This window comes from Peromyscus californicus, unplaced genomic scaffold (assembly GCF_007827085.1).
Source record: "Peromyscus californicus insignis strain IS unplaced genomic scaffold, ASM782708v3 Scaffold_6__1_contigs__length_162567912, whole genome shotgun sequence".
NCBI lineage: Eukaryota > Metazoa > Chordata > Mammalia > Rodentia > Cricetidae > Peromyscus > Peromyscus californicus.
In genome coordinates this window covers 103,224,453-103,245,558 of record NW_026294584.1, presented here as the reverse complement: position 1 = coordinate 103,245,558, position 21,106 = coordinate 103,224,453, and the positions used below count along the sequence as shown (strand labels likewise).

The following is a 21,106-nucleotide window of genomic DNA, read 5'->3' as shown; positions in this document are numbered from 1 at the left end:
CTTAAAGGCTCTTTAAACCAACAAACATTACCCAAACTGAAACACAGAGAAAAAGAAAAATTCAAAAGATACTGTTCAATAACTACGGGACAATATCAAATATTCTAACACATCTATAATATATAGAGAAATGCTTTTTTGACAAATAAAGCCAGACTTCAAGCTGGGCTTAGTGGCAGTGCCTTTAATCCCAATACTCAGGAGGCAGAGGTAGGCAGATTTCTGAGATTTTTGAGGCCAATCTAGTCTACATAAAAGTCCTAGGACAAGATCACAGAGAAACACTGTTTCAAAAATAAAAGGAAACAAAACCCCAGAAACATAAAGCCAAACAAAAAGCACTCAATTAAAAATTAGCTGGGGAGATGGCTCAGTCAGTAAAGTGCTTCCCACATGAGCATGAAGACCCACGTTCTCATCCCCAGTACCCACATTAGAGCTGGACACAGTGACATATGCATATTACCACTTGGGAGCTTGCTAGCCAGCCAGCTGGCCCAGGCAAACCAGTGAGCTTCCAGTTCAACAGTACCCTGTCTCAAAAAATAAGGACAACTGAGAAAGACGTGCAACATCAAATTCTGGCCTCTATCTGCATAAGCACATATGGTCATGTGCATCTTCAAGTAACAGTACATGCACTCATGAACACACACACACACACACACACACACACACACACACACACACACACACACGAACACAAAAAAAGTAGGTAACAGAAAAGGAGCAAAGTTAATGAGATAAAAAAAAGACAATTAGCAAATATTTTAACCCAATTATTTCAGTAATTATAGTCATGGGAAAAGTTCCAAACATAAAAGACTTCGTGTTAGATTACTTGAGAAATAAAGACAAGCTATGTGCAAAGTCCATGTATTACTTGCTCTGGAAAGCCTTCCATGATGCCCTAGTCTGAATTTGATGCTGTCATGAATTCTTTTTTTTATTTTATTTTATTTTTTATTTTGAGTAAAACCAAAACTTATTCTAAGCCACAGTCATCCTAGGTATTGTGAGTTCTTACAACTGTACAGGTGTACCTTCCACGAGTGTTCATCACTACATTCCTTCATGTTCTCCTCTCTCTCTCTCCCCTCCCCCCACCCCCTTCTCCAGGGCAAAACAAGGTGAGGCCTCTGAAAAGGAGAGAGAAAAAAAAAGCATGGAGGGAAGGTGGCAGTGGTGGTAAATAGGGAGAAAGTAGGGTGAGAAAAAAGAGAAGAGTCTTAGAAGGGCTGAGTTAATTTTTCTTAATTGGAACAGAAAAAAATCCCATTAGAGAATCTAAATGCAAGCTTTAACCTCATCCCTAAAATAACACAATAAGCAGGACAAGCATACAGGCTTGATGTATGAGTAAGGGCTAGCAGTGAGGTCTGGGACCAATCCTGGTACTAGCGGCCCCTTAAGAGAGCAGGAACCTCTCTGTGAAGGAGCAGCAGTCAAAGGGTATCTCAGGTCTCCAGTGGTAGAGGCTTATTTGAGTGGAGAGGGGCTTTCTTCGTTTTCCTTGGAAGAGGGACAACATGTGGCTAAAGAACTGACTGGATACCAGAAGAGCTGAAAATGGTTCTACCTTTAAAGCTGGAAGTTTGCTACCACTGAAGAACCTTAACTACATGTGAACCCACTGAAGAACGCAGTACTCTACACCTACAAAGACAAATCCAAGCTTGTCAAGGGTGACTAGGTAAATGAAGAGGCTTAGTTGGTAAACCCAAACAAAGAAAGAAGGAAAATAGTAAGGCTGGTGGCAGAAAGAAAATAATTGTAAAAAAAAAAAAAAAAAGTGGAAGTATTCAGTTCAATTTGGTTTTGAAATGTCTGGCTAAGGAGAAAATAGTTAAATCTTTATTTATTTATATCAAACAGACAAAGCCAGATCAATCAGTAATTGAGCATCCTAAACTGTTTTTCTTGCCTACCTACTCCTCTCCTAAAAAATCAATCTTCAGTATTGGCCGGCCAACATACACTATCTTGCTAGGCATGGTGGCACACAATTTGAATCCTAGCACTCTAGAGGCAGTTGGATCTCTGCACATTCATGGCCAGCCTCGTCTACATATCAAGTTCCATGACAACCAGGGGTACATAGAAAAACCCTGTCTCAAAAAAGTAAACAAAATAACACACATCTTAGAACCCAACAACCCTCTGCCCATCTCATTTTCAGCCCCTTTTTGCCTCCTAGAGTTTCCCTAGTGAAACAATTTTAGCAGGTGCAAATTACTAAATCTGACTGAAAAGGAAACATAATGCTGGCATGTTTGGTTTATTTTCAACTTTCTAATGTTAGGATGTGAGCCATTTATATTATGTGTCTTACAATGAAAGTTCAATGAGGGACATGTTAAATACAGAATTATCATGTGACTTGGCAATTTACTAAGTATATATAGACATAAAGCCCGGTCTGCATTTGAGTGTTCAGAGCAGCAATGTTCTGACCAAAAGGTGGAAACTGAGTGGTTTAAGACAAAGCAATTCACTTGGCATGATGATACATGACTTCTTTGGTTTTTTTTTTTTTTGGTTTTTCGAGACAGGGTTTCTCTGTGTAGCATTGCGCCTTTCCTGGAACTCACTTGGTAGCCCAGGCTGGCCTCAAACTCACAGAGATCTGCCTGGCTCTGCCTCCCGAGTGCTGGGATTAAAGGCATGCGCCACCACCGCCCGGCTTTTTTTTTTTTTTTTTTTGTGGTTTTTCGAGACAGGGTTTCTCTGTGTAGCTTTGCGCCTTTCCTGGATCTCGCTCTGTAGACCAGGCTGGCCTTGAACTCACAAAGATCCTCCTGCCTCTGCCTCCCGAGTGCTGGGATTAAAGGCGTGCGCCACCACCACCCGGCCTTTTTTTTTTTTTTTTTTTTACAGGAGAGGATTTCTATATGTAGCCTTGGCTGTCCTGGAACTTGCTTTGTAGGCAGGTCATGCTGGCCTCCAGCTCAGAGATCTGCCCTCCTCTGCTTCCCAGGTTCAGGGATCAAAGACATTTACCACTATACCTGGCTGGTACATGCCTTTAATTCCAGCACTTAGGAGGTAGAACTGGGTAGATCTGAGTTTGAGGGCAGCCTGGTCTTCATAACAAATTCCAGTCCAGACAGAGACACAAAATGAGACCCAGAGGTGGAAGGTAAATCCCTATTGCTGAAGACACCATACACTTCAGAAACAAGGCCCAAAGATCCCCAAGCTGGAACTGACTCAATGCCCACTCCCTTAGGACTAGTTTCTATGGGACAAAAAGTTACTATGCAAGCTTCCAAAGGAGGGAGGCAATCAATAATCTACCCAGCTATGATGCTAATGAACCACGTCAATGACTAGTATGGTATAACTCTGAAGGTAACCAATAATCTACCCAGCTATGATGCTTATGAACCACATCAATGACTAGTATGGTATGGTAACTCTGATGGGGCAGCAGTGGCACATATACCTTGGTGGTAACCAACAGCTCTTTAATTAGACTTAAGACCCACTCAACAAGAGGGAAATCATGCCCGGTACTATGAACCTAGTTAACTCAGTACTAGTGAAGTCATGGATACTGGAGGAGAATCTACAACCACTACCCTACTAAACCAGAATAATTCCTAACAACAATTTAAGCATTTGTCCTCATACCCACAGATAAGTGTAGTCTTCATCCCTCATTAAGGAAACTTCTTTTTGCAACAAAGACCATTACAGAAAACCATAACCCATCAAAATGCAGAGTTATGGAGCCCAGTCTCAATGGATACATCTATAAAACACTCCTGTACCTGAGGCTCAGAGAACACTGCAGAAGAAAAGGTGGAAAGATTGAGCCAGAGGTTTGGGAGTTGACTATGAGACTCTATTTCCTAATAATGTCATAAACTAAACTCATAAAGTCCCAGCAACATGACTGCTCAAATGTGAGCTGAACAAGGACACCAATGGACTTGCCAACGTAGATGGGGGAAAAGTCCTTGAGGCCTCAACCCTACACAAACACAACAGCAATTGAGAAATGCTGGGAATGGGAGAAATAATCATTCCTAGAGAAGAGCACAGCAACTGGTTGTCTACAGTGCCTGGTAGTCAGCACTGAAAACATATATCGTAAATAATAATATATGGACTGAGCGTATTATACCTGGGAATGTGTGTGTGTATACACACATATACATATATGCATGCAATAAGAATGAAAAAGAGGTCATGAAACATGGAGGGGGTATATGGGGCATTTTGAATGGAGGAAAAAGAGAAATGTTATATTATAATCTCAAAAATAAATTACAGACATGTATTAACTTAATGATGAGATAATTCTAAGAAATGTGGCATTAGGAATTTTGTTGTTCTAAGAGTGAACTGTACTCAACACACCCTAGATTACATAGCAATGAGTAGGGTCATTAACATATATGTGTCCTACTATTTATACAAACATTGCTATATGGTATATGACCTTAATTTGTTTCTCTGTCTTTCCAAACATGCTGTTCATGCAACTGCTGATACCTTCTCTGTCTTGATTTGAGGAAAATAGATGAAGTATGGCTGTCTCTGGCTTGTTCCCTGACACCGCTGCCACTCGTAGAATCCATCTGCTAAAACAACACAGCGCCGTCCTTTTCCCAGAGGAACCTGAGAGAGAATAAACAGGATATGGTCATAGTGACAGGATTCCATGACATGGACTTTCAGGTTTAGCACTGTACTTCAGTGGTAGAGGGCTGGTCTAGCATGTACAAGGTTGTAGGTTCCACCTTCAGAACCACAACAAATGTGTGTGTGTATGTGTCTGTATACATATAAACCAAAACACTCAGCTCTCATGTGTGACCCTAGAGGAGTTACCCTTTATCTTTTTAAAGTATTTGGTGGGGAATGACTCAGGCAAGTACACTACCACAGAGCTACATACCCAGAGGAGTTAAATTTCTCTGTACCTCAAATCTCAAGATTTTTTTTTTTTAAAGAGACAAGATCTCACTATGTAACTCTGATTGTCCTGGAACTCACTATGTAGTCTAGGCTGGTGCCTCTACCTCCTGAGTTCTGAGATTAAAGGCATATACCACTATACCTGATTTTAGACATTAATTTTTTAAAAAAGTACATTTATTTCTATGTGTCACAGTACATGTTTGTGTTGCGGGGATATATGATCACACTGTGAAGCCTGAGTCTGTGTTAATTAAATAAAATCAACCTTGAGTCAGGAGGTGGAGCCAACAACAAGCTGACAGAAAGCAATCACTGAGAGTCAGAGGGAGTCCGAAAAATGGATAGAGATGCACAGGGAGTAGGAAGGAGGGACTTGGAGAGTGGCAGTGCTTTTTCCGTTTGGAACTACGGAAGAGGCTCTCTTTCTGAGACTCTGGTGAGGAGGGAAGGTCGGCTAGTTGCTTCTCGATCTCTTTGAGCTAGCAAGTTTTCACCCCAGCCTCTGACTCCTGAATCTTTATTGGTAAATAGAACAACAGAGATTTAATTAAAAACTACATTTGGTGGCAGCAGTTACTGGCTGAAACAATAGATTCAGGTGCAGCCTCTGTGCTGGCAGAAAAACACGTTTGTAAGTAAAAGGACAATCTGTGGGAGTCAGTTCTCTCCTTCCTACGTGTGAGCTCCAAGGGATCAAACTGTGGCCCTTAAGCTTGGTGGCAAATGCCTTTACGTATTGAGCCATCTAATAGGCCCCCATACTGTTTGTCTAGTATATCAAGTCGCCACTCAACTAAACAGATGTTAAAAAAGATTAATAACATACATGTTGAACCCAGAGTCCCCCAAAGACCATCAAGAGATCAAATCCGATACAAAAGCAAAGAGTCTTTTTATTGTTTCGAGTTAACTTGGGCCTCTTCCTGTCTGACAAAACAACAGAGCAGGAGAGACCCTGAGGAGCAATGGGGCAGGTTTTTATTTATTTATTTATCTTTTTTCTTTCATTTTTCTTTATTAAGAAATTTCCTACTCACTACTCCATATACTATCCACAGATCCCCCTTCCTCCCTCCTCCCACACCCCAGCCCTCTTTCCCAAGCCACCCCACACCCCCACATCCCCCAAATCAAGGTCTCCCAAGGGGAGTCAGCAGAGCCCAGCACACTGAGCCTAGGCAGGTCCAAGCCCCTTCCCACTGCACCAAGGCTGTGCAAAGTGTCACACCACAGGCACCAGGTTCCAGAAGCCTGCCCATAGACCAGGGACAGATCCCGATCCCCCTGGGACAGGGTTTTTATAGGGGGTAAAGCAAGGGAGGGTCTTGGGGGGGTCTACAGACTACATAGAAACAGACTTGGGATTGGTTTATGGGAGTGTCAATCATGTTAGTAACTTTTAATTGGCATGGGTTAGTTGGGGGTTACAGTTATCCATTTTTGCGCATGCCGGGACAAGTCCTAGGCTTTGTCCTCAAGCTGCTGTGGATGCTGGCTGGCCTAGCATGAACTGACTGTAGGGGCTGGCTCAGTGGCCCAGGCTTAGTGCATCCTATCTCCCTGTCTCTGCTGGCAGGGGCATTAGAGATTAATTGTCTTTTGTTCATGGCCCTCCCAGAATCTGCTTGCTCAAGTCTCAGGAAACTGAAATTGAGGCCTGATCTCTGAGAGAAGACCGAGCAGCCTGTTATGGTGTCTGCTTGGTCCTTTCAGTACAAAAAGACAAAAAAGTACTTTCCCATTGAACAGGAACAACAGGTAAACATGACCGCTAGTGTTGTATAGCAGTTTCCTTTAGGAGGAAGAGGAGACTCATGAGATTCCAGAGGTAAACAAAACAACACACCTGAGGAAGTAGAAACTTGCAAGACTGTAGAGGGCCCCTCCCCAGCTTTATAGGAGAAAACAACATGTCTTCTGACAACAGTTCTCCTGGGGAAGGAGACAGACCAGCCCACTGCAGAGAGATCCAGAGTGGCAGCTTGTAAGAGCTGAGGTGGCTTTCAGTGATGACCCTGCTTTTTGAGTCATCCCTACTCCTGTGACTCCATACCCATACTCCTCTTAGTAACCCCAATAAAAACTCACTGGTTCACCAAACTGGACTTTTGTCTGTCTTGGGCTCCCTTTCAGGGCTAAGTAGATGTGTGTGTTGCATTTCCTCAGTTAAAGTTTGCCAACAATAGTCTCCACAGTTTGCTCCAAGTGGACCATGCTTTCTAGTATTCACATACTATCTCATCCTTTCCCAGACTGAATTAGGCTGACTCGGAATGACAAACAGAACACAGCACAAGCAATGCTGTAGACTAGTAAGACCAGGTCACAAAGCTTTTGTAGCTTCTGTTCTGCCTTCTTGAATCATGAGCACTGCAGCAAATGAGGTGCCCCATCAGAAGCCTGGCTAAGATACTCTCGTGCTCAGAACGTAGAAAGGCTTCTCGTTGTTTCAGCCATACTAGCTATGGTATCAGCCATGTGTGAAGAACCATTATCTGTCTTCGCTCTCTACTGCTATAGCAAAACACCAAGCCCAAAAGCAACTCGGGGAGGAAAGGTTTTATCTCTGTTTATAATTTATCATGAAGGGAAGTCAGAGCAGGAACTCAAGGAAAAACTGAAGTACATGTTCCTAGTGTTGTGGCACACAAATTTAATTCCAGTACTTGCACAGCAGAGGCAGAGGTAGGGTCTCTGTGAGTTTGAGACCAGCCTGGCCTATACAACGAGGTCCAGGACAGCCCAGGCTACATAGAGAGACCATGTCTCAAAAACAACAAAAATTGAATTCAACAATAATTGAAGCAGAGGACATGGAGGATTGCTGTTTACTGGCCTGTTTCACATGGCTTACTGTTTTGTTTTGTTTTTCCATATAACCCAGGGCCTAAGGATGGAACCGACAACAGTGAGCTGGGTCCTTTCACACCAATCATTGTTCAAGAAAATGCCCCACAGACATGTCTACAGGTTAATCTGATGGGAGTATTTTCTCAATTGAGGTTCCTTCTTCCCAGCTTGTATCAACATGACAAAAAACTATCCAGCACAACTACCATAGTTATCTACCCCAGCCTGCTAAGTACATCAGACATTCCCAGTAAAAACTGCCTTGCTGAGCACAATTAGTCCACAGTATATGAGTGATAACTGTTTATTTGCCTTTACATTTTTATTACTTTTTTACTTTTGGTGGGAAGGGGCTGACCATGCTACCGTGGGCATGTGGAAGGTCGGAAGACAACTTGTGGGAGTTGGTGCTGTCCTTTTACCATTTATGTTCAGGGGTAGAAGTCAGGTCATTAGCTTGGGTAGCAGGTGCTTTCTTTACTCAGGGAACTTTCTATCTGTTACCTCCACTCCCATTTTGAGATTTAAGGTCTCATTGTATACCTCTGCTTGGCCTGGAACTCACTATGTAGACCAGGCTGGCCTTGAACTCTGTTGGCCTCAGCCTCCCAAGTGCTGGAATTAAAGGTATATGCCACCAAAATGGGTCAATTATTTTCGTTTTAAATCACTTTTCAACTGCTGTGATAAAACATCATGACCAAGGCAACTTACTAAAAAAACAAAACAAAACAAAACTGTTTGTCTTAGTTACTTTTCAACTGTTGTGGTAAGACTCCATGGCTAAAGCAACTTGAAGAAAGTTTTATTGGAGGCATACAGTTTCAGAGGGTGAGCCCGGAACCATCATGGTGGGCAACAAGGCAGCAGGCATAGGCAGAGTGCTAGAGTTGTAGCTGAGAACTTATTATATCTCGAGGCACAACCAGCAGACAGAAAAAGTGAGAGAGCTAACTGGGAATGTCATGGGCTTTTGAAAAGTCAAAACTCACCCCCCAGTGACACACTGTAGCACAAATCCTAATTGAAGCCAGATATCGGGGTAAATGCTGAAAGATCAGAGACAAAGGAACAAGCCACAGCCACCTCTCACCTCACCAACTCCTCAGCCGAAGAAAAGACTGAGCTCCTCCTGTCTCCTCCCGCCTTATATTCCTTCTTCTCCGCCCAGCCATATCACTTCCTGTCTCCACCTCCCTAGTGCTGAGATTAAAGGTGTGTGCCACCACTGCCTGGCCTCTACGGCTAACTAGTGGCTAGTCTGCCCTCTAGTCTTCAGGCAAACTTTATTTGTTAGCACATACACAAAATATCAGCACATTTTCCCTTTTTATCTAAAATAAAAAAAGATTATACCTAATATAAGAAAAACTACTGGCATGGATACAACTCCAGTACCACGAACTGCCAAGGCCCATTTTTCTTGATTCCAGCACAACTTAAGCTGGCAGTCTGCAAAAGAACAACTAAGAACCATAAAGAAAAAACAGGTAGCTCATAAGGAGCATAACTAATGGTCTTATAATGGCTACATTCAAGCTCATAAATTTTAAGGTATCTTCAAAGGGGGGGGGGCTAAATGAATTTCAGGAGGCCAATAAATGTTGCACAGAGCCACTCCTGAAAAGTAGGTACTATACCAGCTTGCAGCTCATTTTTATAGTAAAAGGGGGACCCATAGGGTCCTGGCCCCTGTTTTGGGTAACTGTTGCCTTGCTTGCTGACCTTGACCTTGATATCCTCCCTATGCTAATTCCCTCCCAGGTTCCACCCTCTTAAATAATTAAGGGAAGTTCCTTGTCTGTGTATCCTGCACAATGGGCGTTAACAGCTTAGATGCAAGATTGTAAAACATCTTAAGAGCAAACTTCTGCCCTCAGGGGTTCTCCCATTGTGCTGTAAGCCTGTATTTAAGACCTCCTCCCTTCTTCAATAAACAGCATTCAGCATTAAAAAAAAAAAAAAATTATAAAGTTGAAAAGCAAAAAAAGAAAAACTATATACAATAAGTACAATAACTATATACAATATATATAGGCAATAATTATATACATAATGTCTAATCTATTAATACTTGACAAATAGGGAGAAAATACTCCATTATTTATCCTATTTTGATGAGTCCAAAGTGTTGTACCTAATTCATTTTCTATCCTATTTGTATTACCAACCCAAAATTACCTTTTGATGTCTCTCAAACTTAGACACTTTACACCTCTTTATTGAGTTTCTTTTCTGAATTTGTTAACAAGGAAAACAATAACTATCTAGTCTTCAACTCCAGAGACCCGAGAAGGAAATAATATTAACTGAGTAAGTAGGAAGTGTAAGGAAGTGACATTAAAAAATTGTGAAAAGGGGGCTGGAGAGATGGCTCAGAGGTTAAGAGCACTGGCTGCTCTTCCAGAGGTTCTGAGTTCAATTCCCAGCAACCACATGGTGGCTCACAACCATCTGTAATGAGATCTGGTGCCCTCTTCTGGCCTGCAGGGATGTGTGTGGGCAGAACATTGTATACATAATAAATAAATAAATCTTAAAGAAAAAAATTGTGAGAAATGACAGACACAGCTGACTGTCTGGACATAAACATGGCTTTCAGAGCTGGTGGTAAACGTGCCTCCACCATGGGACTAGCTTCTCAAGGAACCAAGGAATGAAATTCATAGCACTAAATGCCCACATAAAGAAGTTGGAGAAATCTCACACTAGTGATTTAACAGCACACTTTAAAGCTCTAAAACAAAAAGAAGCAAACTCACCCAGGAGGAATAGATGCCAGGAAATAATCAAATTGAGGGCTGAAATCAATAAAATAGAAACAAAGAGAACAATACAAAGAATCAATGAAACAAAGAGTTGATTCTTTGAGAAAATCAACAAGATAGACAATCCCTTATCCAAACTAATCAAAAGGCAAAGAGAGAACATCCAAATTAACAAAATCAGAAATGAAAAGGGAGACATAACATCAGACAACGAGGAAATCCAGAGAATCATCAGGTCATACTTCAAAAACCTACCTGTACTCCACAAAATTGGAAAATCTAAAAGAAACAATTTTCTGGATAGGTATCACATACCAAAATTAAATCAAGACTAGATAAACAATTTAAATAGACCTATAACCCCTAAGGAAATATAAACTGTCATTAATACTCTTCAAACTGTTCCACACAATCAAAACAGAAGGAACACTGCCAAACTCTTTTTATGAGGCTACAGTCACAATGATACCCAAACCACACTAAGATCCAACAAAGAAGGAAAATTACAGACCAATCTCTCTCATGAACATTGATGCAAAAATACTCAATAAAATACTGTCAAAATGAATCCAAGAACACATTCATCCACCATGATCAAGTAGGCTTCATCCCAGAGATGCATGAATGGTTTAACATATAAAAATCTGTCAATGTAATACACCTTATAAACAAATTGAAAAAAAAAAAAAAACAAACATGATTATCTCACTAGATGCTGAAAAAGCCTTTGACAAAATCCAACACCTCTTCATGACAAAGGTCTTGGAGAGATCAGGGACACAAGGAACATACCTAAACTGAGAGCAACAATTAATAAATGGGACCTCCTGAAACTGAGAAGCTTCTGTAAGGCAAATAAGACAAAATGACAGCCTACAGAACGGGAAAAGATCTTCACAAATCCTATATCTGACAAAGGGCTGATCTCCAAAATATATAAAGAACTCAAGAAACTAGACATCAAAATACCAAACAATTCAATTAAAAAATGTGCTACAGACCTAAACAGAGAATTCTCAACAGAACAATCTCAAATGGCCGAAAGACATTTAAGGAATTGCTCAACATCCTTAGTCATCAGGGAAATGCAAATCAAAACGATTCTGAGATACCATCTTACACCTGTCAGAATGGCTAAGATCAAAAACACTGATCACAGCTTATGTTTGGAGGAGAGGTTATTGCTTTTATTTCCACAAGAAATGAGAGGCTGTGGATTCATTTTGTGTTAAAAAAAATCAGCTACAGATCAAGACCCAGGACAGGCACCAAAACTACACAGAGAAACCCTGTCTCAAAAAAACAAAAAAAACAAAACAAAAAAAAAAGAAAAATATCAGATTTGGTTGAGGAAGACCCCCTGAATAATCTCCAATGGGAACAGATGGCCCAGATGTTTTAGAGCGCCTATGTTGCAGTTTCTTCTGAGTTGTGCATCCAGAAAGGCTTCAAGGCTGCTGGTTGAGATGATCCAGCCTCAGAGACTACTCTAGTCAGGACTTGACCATAATCCTAAATTTTCTCAGGGTTCCCATAAGATTAACAGTGTCCCCAATAAGCAGGAAGTAGCCTAGAAAACTATGCCCACATTCCCAAAAAATGGATTATGGATGTTTGTCTGTTTAGGGGGTATGGTTAAAAATTGCTATTGATCATAGTCAATCTCTTTCTAAAAGAAGAAAGGGGAATATGATATAGAAATGATGGGGGAAAAAGGATAGACTATTAAATCTACTTTAATCCAAAAAACAATTGTCAATCTTTTTCTTTTTTTCTTAAGAGATTTTCTATTCATTATACATGTCAACCTTAGATTCCCCTGTCCTCCCTCCTCCTACCCCAAGCCTTCCCCCCCAACCCACCCCCCATTCCCATCTCCTCCAAGGCAAGGTCTCCCATGGGGAGTCAGCAGAGCCTGGTGCATTCAGTTGAAAACAACTGTCAATCTTACATATTTTACATCAGTATGGATTTTAGTTTATTGATACAAATTTAAAGTTAATTTTATTATACTGTATGTATGTTTCTACTCTTGTTTAGGATATTATGTTTATGCAGCTCATTTAAAAATGTAATATATAATTAAGAAATATAGATTAATAGTCATCTATATTAGCAAACTTATAGTCATGTTAGGGTTTTTTTTTAAAGATTTATTTATTTATTTATTATGTATACAGTGTTCTGTCTGCATATACACCTGCAGGCCAGAAGAGGGCACCAGATCTCATTATGGATGGTTGTGAGCCACCATGTGGTTGCTGGGAATTGAACTCAGGACCTCTGGAAGAACAGCCAGTGCTCTTAACCTCTGAGCCATCTCTCCAGCCCTAGGTATGTTTTCAAGGTGATACAGAGATATAGTTCGGATAGACAACCTTCAAACACTTCAAAGAACTACAGAATATGGCATTAAAAATGTTTTAAGAACTTAGACTTTTCATGAAAATGAGACATGTCTGCTCCCGGCAGTACCAATTACTTCAAAGAAGATGATGGGCATTGAAAAAAACTCCATATGGAGTTTGTTTTCTTTATGGCAAAAGCTAGCCAAGTGGGCAAAGAAAGTGCCCTTTCCTCGACTGCTGACAGTATGCTGTACAAACTGGACAAGCAGGACACAAAGGAAAGTGACTGCAGGATTTTCCCAAGACAAGGTGGGACGGTCCTTCAAAAATCCTGCTTCACAGATAGGTCTGTCAGATATTCTAAGCTCGTAGGCCAAAGATGGATGCCCCAATGTTGCTGAGGAACTTTGGGTGACTGTCCAGACAGTCTGATGTTCCTGTCATTAGGTAACATTACATCCTTCTGGAGTCTTGATGAAGTTGAAGAAAGATAGTTATAATAAAATATAAATTAGATATAAAACTTTAGACTCACCAAGATACATAATAAGTATTTTCTCTAATTTTGCCAAATGCAAATGGATTAGATGTTACTGTAATTCTTAATAACTTTTTGTTGTATATAATCTTAATATGTTAAAGTTAAAAATCTTCCTTTTTAATTAGACAAAAAGGGGGAAATGCTGTGGAATAGTTCTCTTGTACACTGTAGATTTGTCACTTGAATTGGTTTAATAAAACACTGATTGGCCAGTAGCCAGGCAGGAAGTGTAGGCGGGGTGACAAAACTGAGAATGCTTCGAAGAGGAAGGGTGGAGTCAGGAGTCAAGAGCTAGACACAAAGCTGTACTGAGAAAAGGTACCAAGCCATATTGCTAAACATAGATAAGAATTACGGGTTAATTTAAGTGTAAGAGCTAGTTAGTAAGAAGCCTGAGATACCAGCCAAACATTTATAAGTAATATTAAGCCTCTGAGTCAATTATTTGGGAAGCGGCTGCCCAGGTATTTGGGAGTTGCTGATGGGACAGAATCTTCTGTCTATAACACACCTCCTCCAACAAGGCCACACCTCCTAATCCTTCTCAACCAGTTTAACTAACTAGGACTAAGTATTACGAGCCTATGGGAACCACTCTGTTTCAAACCACCATTACCAATAAGTTTGAGCATTGTTGGTCTGAACACAGCAATAAATTGAACAAGACTCAACATTAACACTTGGAAATATCCTTTGAAACCTTATTTATTAGGTATACAAAATACTAAACAGTGTTAGAAAGAAGTGCCTAGGTGGGCTACCTACCTTGAATGACTGCTTTTCCATTATGGTATCACTACGACAGTTAGTAGTGTTGAACTGCAGCTTGGATGGATCACTTTCTTTGAACCAAGATGGAACCAGGCCCCATCGCATGGGAAAAATTATCCGCTCTGATGAGTCTGCATCCTACCACAGAAAAAAGGTTCAGATTTAGCACTTGGGTTGGTGGCGTATACTTGTAATCTCAACATTCAAAAGGATGAGGCAGGAGGACTGCTGCTAATTTAAGGACAGCATGGGCTACATAGCAAGTTCTAGGCAAGTCTGGACCACATACAGAAATCCTGGCTCAAGTGCTAGAGAGATGGTGCAGTGGTTCGGAGAACTTTCTGCTCTCTGGAGGACCTGAGTTAAGTTCTTAGCACCCATGTCTGGCAGCTCCACTTGCATGTAACACCAGCTGCGGGGTATCTGAGGCCCTCTTTCCACTGGCATACACTCAAACAGATATAAACACACATATAAATTTTTAAAAAAGGTTGAGCAAGATACAAAAATACAATTTTTTATATTATATATTGTATTTATATAAAAATACAAATACAGGCTTAGAGACAGCAGGAAGACCATAATCACTATATACATTATTGTGGGAAATACATAAGAGGGAAAAAGTCAGCTGGGCATGGTAGTACAGGCTTTTAATCCTGGCACCTGAGAGACAGAGGCAGGCAGTTCTCTGTGAGTTCAAAGCCTGGTCTATATAATGATACCCTGTCTCAGAAGAAAAAAATAAAAGGAAAAGGTAGACCAAAGAGTGTTGGGCAGAAAACACCTGTAATCCCAATACCTGGGAAGCTGATGCAGATGCATTGTGAATTTTAGGCTAACCTAGGCTACATTGCAAACTCTGTCTGAAGAGGTCATAGGCCCAAGGAGGGATACCATTAGTCTTCTTTTTGATAAATGGACATGGTGTCAAGCTAAATATTTACTTAAAAAAATTATTTATTTACTTAGATCAGTGCTGTTCTCAGCCTTGGTCAGAGAAGCTTCCAAATACAGAGGATGATGGTTAACGCACGGGGGGGGGGGGGGGGGGGGGGGGGGGGGTCAGAGTACTGAGAATAATAACTTCTAAGTGTTCAGTTCTAAATGGGACACCTATATGATCCCCTGTAAGACACAGAGAACATCATGGAAGAAAGAAGAAAAAAAATGTAAAAATTGGAGAGGGGAAAAAAGTAGGAGAAGGATGAAGAAAAGAGTAGCAGACAGGGTTGAGAAGGTAATGGGGGACATTATATTCATGTATGAAATTGTCAAAATTTCAAACAAAAGAATGTAAAAGTGGCCGGGCGGTGGTGGCGCACGACTTTAACCCCAGCACTCGGGAGGCAGAGCCAGGCGGATCTCTGTGAGTTCGAGGCCAGCCTGGGCTACCAAGTGATTTCCAGGAAAGGCGCAAAGCTACACAGAGAAACCCTGTCTCGAAGAAAAAAAATAAATAAATAAAAATTAAAAAAAAAATGTAAAAGTGGAAGGACTAAGCTGGGTGTAGTGGTATTTGCCTTTAATCCTAGCACTCAGAAGTTGGATGTGGTGGCACTCACCTTTAATTCCAGCACTAGGGAGGCAGGCAGATCTCTGAGTTAGAGGCCAACCTGTTCTACAAGGAGAGTTCCAGGTCAGCCAGGGATACACAAAGAAATCCTGTCCTGAAAAAATGAACAAAAAAAAGTGGAATAACTAGAAGGAGTGCTGTGACACTCTCTTCTGGAAATAACATGGCTGCTGTACCCATGAACAAGAGCAGCATTGGATACTCACACAAGATCTGTTCAAGAATGGGCCCACCAACATTCAACATTCCACCATGGAGAGGGCCACGAAGCCCTAGCCCTCCCTGGGAAGCTGCAGGGAGGTAAGGTTGTTGGGGGAAGATTCATAATCCTCAGTGGTGTAGTCACTGGTAAGCTGCCCTTGCTCAAGTTAGTAACCCCCTACTGTTCATGCATGCAACCCTAACTAATGCACCCCCCACCCCAGACATGAGAGTATGGGGGGACTTTTTGTGAAGAAGGAGTTCACTGGAAGGAGGAGATGGGTAAGAGGCTAGTACACGGACAGTATCCTCTGAAAGAACAATAAAAACTCTTAACTGCCCAGCCATCTGCCATCTCTTTCTTCTTTTCCTTTTCTTTTTTTGAGACAGGGTCTCATGTATCCCAGACTGGCCTCACATTCCCTATGTACCCAAGGTTAACCTTGAACTTCGTTCTGATCATCTGCCTAAGTGTTAGAATTACAGGCATGTGTTTCAAGGCCCAGCAATTGCCTGTACTTTAACATGAAGCCACACAGACATAAAAACACTGGGTTGTGGGCTGGTAAGATAAGATGGCTTAGTGGGTAAAGCTGCTTGTCACTTAAGTCTGACAACTTGACTCTAATCCCTGGAACCCAAATGGTGCAGGAGCCTCCAGCAGTTCTCAACACATATCCACCCTCTCTGTGTCACATAAATATAAAAATCAAATTGAATCATAATATAAGATCCCACAGGTTAAGGCCAGATATGTGATTCACATATATATATATAAAAAAATACAGTGGAGAGTGGTATGTGAGAGAGAACAGAGAAAGGAGGGGGTGGAGGATCTTAATCTGGGTCTCATCAAAGGTACTGGATATAGACAAGAGAATGGAAGAGTAGCTACAACCTAAGATGAGTAAGGAGTTTACACCAGGAATGCCCAGAGCATTAATTTTTCACAGAAGTTAATACAGCAGGCCACAGATTATTATTTTTAGGAGGTCAGATTCTAAGGCTGATCTCTGATTGGCATCTTGGGATGATTCTGAGTGTTTTCCCTTTTCCTAGCTGATAAGGGGACTTTAATCAAACAATGAAGTCAATGTTCAACATGCAAAACCCTTCAGACACCTCAGGTAATGCTAAGGGACATTTAGTTTCTCTGGCTTGAGACTGCTACAGGTATCTACTGGGTAGAGGCCAGGGGACTGCTAAAACATTTTACAATGTACTGGATGGCTCTGTGTAACAAGGAATTATCCCACCATTAAAATGTCAGCAGTGGGGGCTGGAGAAATGGCTCAGAGGTTAAGAGCACTGCTTATTCTTCCAGGGGTCCTGAGTTCAATTCCCAGCAACCATATGGTGGCTCACAACCATCCAAAATGAGATCTGGTGCCCTCTTCTGGCCTGCAGGCAAACATGCAGCCAGAACACTATACACAATAAATAAATAAATAATTTGGGCTGGAGAGATGGCTCAGAGGTTAAGAGCACTGACTGCTCTTCTAGAGGTCCTGAGTTCAATTCCCAGCAACCACATGGTGGCTCACAACCATCTGTAGTGAGAGCTGGTGCCCTCTTCTGTACTGCAGGGATACATGCAGGCAGAACATTGTATACACAATAAATAAATCTTTAAAAAAAAAAAAAATGTCAGCAGTGGGTCTGGGAGACTGTTCAGTGGGTAAAAGCACTGGCTGCTACTCTAGAGGACCAAAGTTTTATTCCCAGCATCCACATGGTGGCTCACAAGTATTTGTTAACTCCAATTCTGGTGCCGTTTTCTGGCCTCCACAGACACTGTATGCACATGGGTGCAGTCATTCATTCAGACAAAACACCTATTCATGTAAAAATAAATAATTTTTTTTAAATGTCAGTGATGTCTTGGTTGAAAAAAATCTTGTGCTGTGGGATGTTTTTCTGTACGCTGTGAATATGTGTTGCTCTTATTGGTTGATAAATAAGGCTGTTTTGTCCTATGGCAAGAAAACTTACAGCCAGGCAGGAAATCTAAGCGGAGACACAGAAAGAAGGGCAGCTGGCTGCCCAAGGAGCAATGAAATGCCAGCAGACTGATAATGCCACGGCCACATGGCAACATATAGATTAACAGAAATGGGTTAAGTTATAAGAGCTAGCTAACAAGAAGCCTGACCCACAGGCCATACATTTTTTAAATAATATAAGCCTCTGTGTGTTTACTTGGGACTAAGCAGCTGAGGGGTGTGGGTGGGAGAGATTTGTCCCAACTGCAGGGCCAGGCAGGACTGAAGAAACTTCTGGCTAGCATCTTGCTCTCACAAATTCTACTGGACACCTTGTGAGTTTTTTCATCATTGCACAAACCAACCCAAACACTAGGGCAATGGATACAAAGTGGCCAAGAAGCTAAAATACTTAAAGTACTGCTCAGTATTAGTCATCTTTTCCTCTACAAGTTTTGAATTTGGAATAGAACAGCTGGTGGCACTGTGGTAGATGAAAAAAAAAAAAAAAAAAGAGGAAGTATTTTGCAAATCAGTGGTTTCAAATACAAATATTGCTATCTATACATATACACTGGCAGTTAAACTGCTGAAATGCTCCTAATTTTGTTGTAGAATTTATAGGTTTGAGAAAAGTAAAGTATCAAATATTTACCAAATTAAGAAACCCTAGCAATTTAAACAAATCATACTACAGATGTGCAGTCAAACACTACATGGGCAAATTCAAATGACCCAAAGCCAGGGCTATGTTTGCTAGGGGCTCCATTTTCCCATTCCTGCTCCCCAAGATCCACCCATTGGAACAGGGACCACGGTCTGTTCAGCAGTTAAGGGGATTTGCTGCTTTTGGAGAGGACCTGGGTTTAATTCTAAGCGCTCACACGGTGGCCTTCTGTAACTCCAGTTCCAGGGTATCTGAAGCCATGACTTCTGAGGGCACCAGGCACATACCTGCTGCACATACATACATGCATACAGACAAAACATTTCTATACATTAAAAAAAAATGTTTAAAATATTAAAAAAAAATTCTTCATGTGCTAGGACTGAACCAAAGGCTCTGAGAATATGAAATATGCTTTATATCACCGAGCAGCATTACCTGCCTCAATCACATTTTTATTTATGTTATGTGTCCACTCTCCGCCACAGAGTGGGAGTGGAGCTCTGAGGACAACTTGCAGGAACAGGTTCTCTCCTTCCACCATGTAGGCTTTGGGGATCAAATTCAGGCTGTCAGGATTGGCAGCACGCTCACCCACCGAGTCCTTTTACAGGCTCCCCAATTTTTTTTTTTGAGACATAGAGTTTCACTATGCAGCCTTGACTAGCCTGGAACTCACTGTGTAGACCAGGCTGGCCTCCAACTCACAGAGATCTGCCTGCCTGTCTGCTTAGTGCTGGGATTAAAGGTGTGAACCACCACACACACCACACTTGGGTGGGGTTTTTTGTTGTTGTTGCTTGTTTTTTAAAGACACTCAGATGACATTGATAAATCAATGATATTTGAAGGCTACCTTAAAAAAAAAAAAAAAAAAAAAAAGGTTCAAGCCGGGTAGAGTGACACACACCTGTAATACAGAATTCTGGAGACAGAGGCAAGAGGTTTGTTGTTAAGTTTGAAGCCAGCCTGGCTTATATAGTGAGTTCCAGGACAGCCAGAGCTACATATATAGTATGATTCTGTCTCAAAACAATTTTTAAATGTATTCAACTATGAGGTTTATAAAAACTGGGCATGCATTAAAACAGTTTAATTGAGCCTGGAGAATACTGACTTACTCCTTACCAAGGCCCAGAATGATTTTCAATTAGGGCCTAAATCTGCCTTTAAAGGCTGCTTTCAAGGTCATTCCGGAGGCTGGGCAGACATCACAGGAATCAGGAGTCACAGGACCATCACCATGCTGGGCCAGAAGCTAGTACGGTGTTGACACAGTCCTTACCTTCTCAAAGTGCAGCCGGGAGAGAAGCACTGGGCTGCTCGACTGAGGGCTCTTGTTGTAGGAGGGGCAGTACTTCTCGGGGTCCCTCCACTGCGGGAGCTGCCGCCTGCCCTGGCGATCGTGATAGGCACAGGCCCTCGTGAGAACATCTCTAGGCAAGTGACAGGATGTTCGCCCGCACATTCTTCAGCGCTGCCTCTCAGACCTATAAAGTCACAAAACGTAAGGCTTGACTCCCCAGGCCCCAGCGTCCTCCCTGCCATCGAGGCCACCTCTTTCACGGATGGCCCATTAGGTCGGGGTCAAACTGTCGCGGCCACTACAGGGCACGGCTTCAGTGTTCAGCGGGAAAGCCGTTCCCCCCGGGGTTTATTTCGATGGGTTCACGATGCCGCAAGAAAGGCTAGAGCTCTCTGCATTCACCCCGGCCACACTCGCCAGCCCGGGAGACCGCAATGTCGCCCTGCGCGCACCCGCTCTGCTCCGGGGGAGGGGCCTGCTGCACGCCGGTCCGGGCCACGAACCTGGGCGGGCCAGCGCCAGCCCGCCGGCCGCGTCCCCTCGGCGAGGCCCTCTCCCCCGCCGGCCGCGTCCCCTCGGCGAGGCCCTCCCCTCCGCCCGCCCGCGCGCCCTCGGCGAGGCCCTCTCCCCCGCCGGCCGCGTCCCCTCGGCGAGGCCCTCCCCTCCGCCGGCCGCGTCCCCTCGGCGAGGCCCTCCCCTCCGCCGGCCGTGTCCCCTCGGCGAGGCCCTCCCCTCCGCCGGCCGCGTCCCCTCGGCGAGGCCCTCCCCTCCGCCCGCCCGCGCCCCCTCGGCGAGGCCCTCCCCTCCGCCCGCCCGCGCCCCCTCGGCGAGGCCCTCCCCTCCGCCGGCCGCGTCCCCTCGGCGAGGCCTTCTCCTCATTCCCGCGTTTCCTGAGCTGGACCCCGCCCTCCACCCGCCCGCCCGCGCCCCCTCGGCGAGGCCCTCCCTCTCCGCCCTCCGCCCGCCTGCGTCCCCTTGAGGCTCCCGACCCCGCGCTGCCATCTCCTCACCGTCAGCGGGCCGAGTCCACTCTGCAGCACGTCTCGCGTCCTCCTGAGGGGCACCCACCCCGCCCCCGGGGTAGCCCGGCCCCGCCCCCGCCGTGACGTCGGCGCCGTCGGGGTTTCCTCCCCACGGGTGGGGGTGCGGCCGTGCTGAGCTGAGCCA

General features: G+C 43.1%; 1 protein-coding gene across 2 annotated transcripts in view; it reads right to left on the bottom strand.

The window, feature by feature from the left end:
- Positions 1–21,031, bottom strand: part of Hmces (5-hydroxymethylcytosine binding, ES cell specific) — a 28,076-nt gene extending 7,045 nt beyond the window's left edge. Inside the window, exons 1-4 of one of the 2 annotated variants that reach the window (XM_052721863.1) lie at positions 20,950–21,031; positions 19,919–20,123; positions 14,202–14,345; positions 4,501–4,626 (exon numbers count right to left, since the gene is read on the bottom strand). In XM_052721863.1, the coding sequence (XP_052577823.1) occupies positions 4,501–4,626; positions 14,202–14,345; positions 19,919–20,101 (453 nt within the window). In that variant the 5' untranslated portion in view covers positions 20,102–20,123; positions 20,950–21,031. Of the gene's footprint in view, positions 1–4,500; positions 4,627–14,201; positions 14,346–19,918; positions 20,124–20,391; positions 20,503–20,949 lie in introns of those variants that run through there. The other variant, XM_052721862.1, reaches the window with a different exon arrangement.
- Positions 21,032–21,106: the final 75 nt, after the last annotated feature.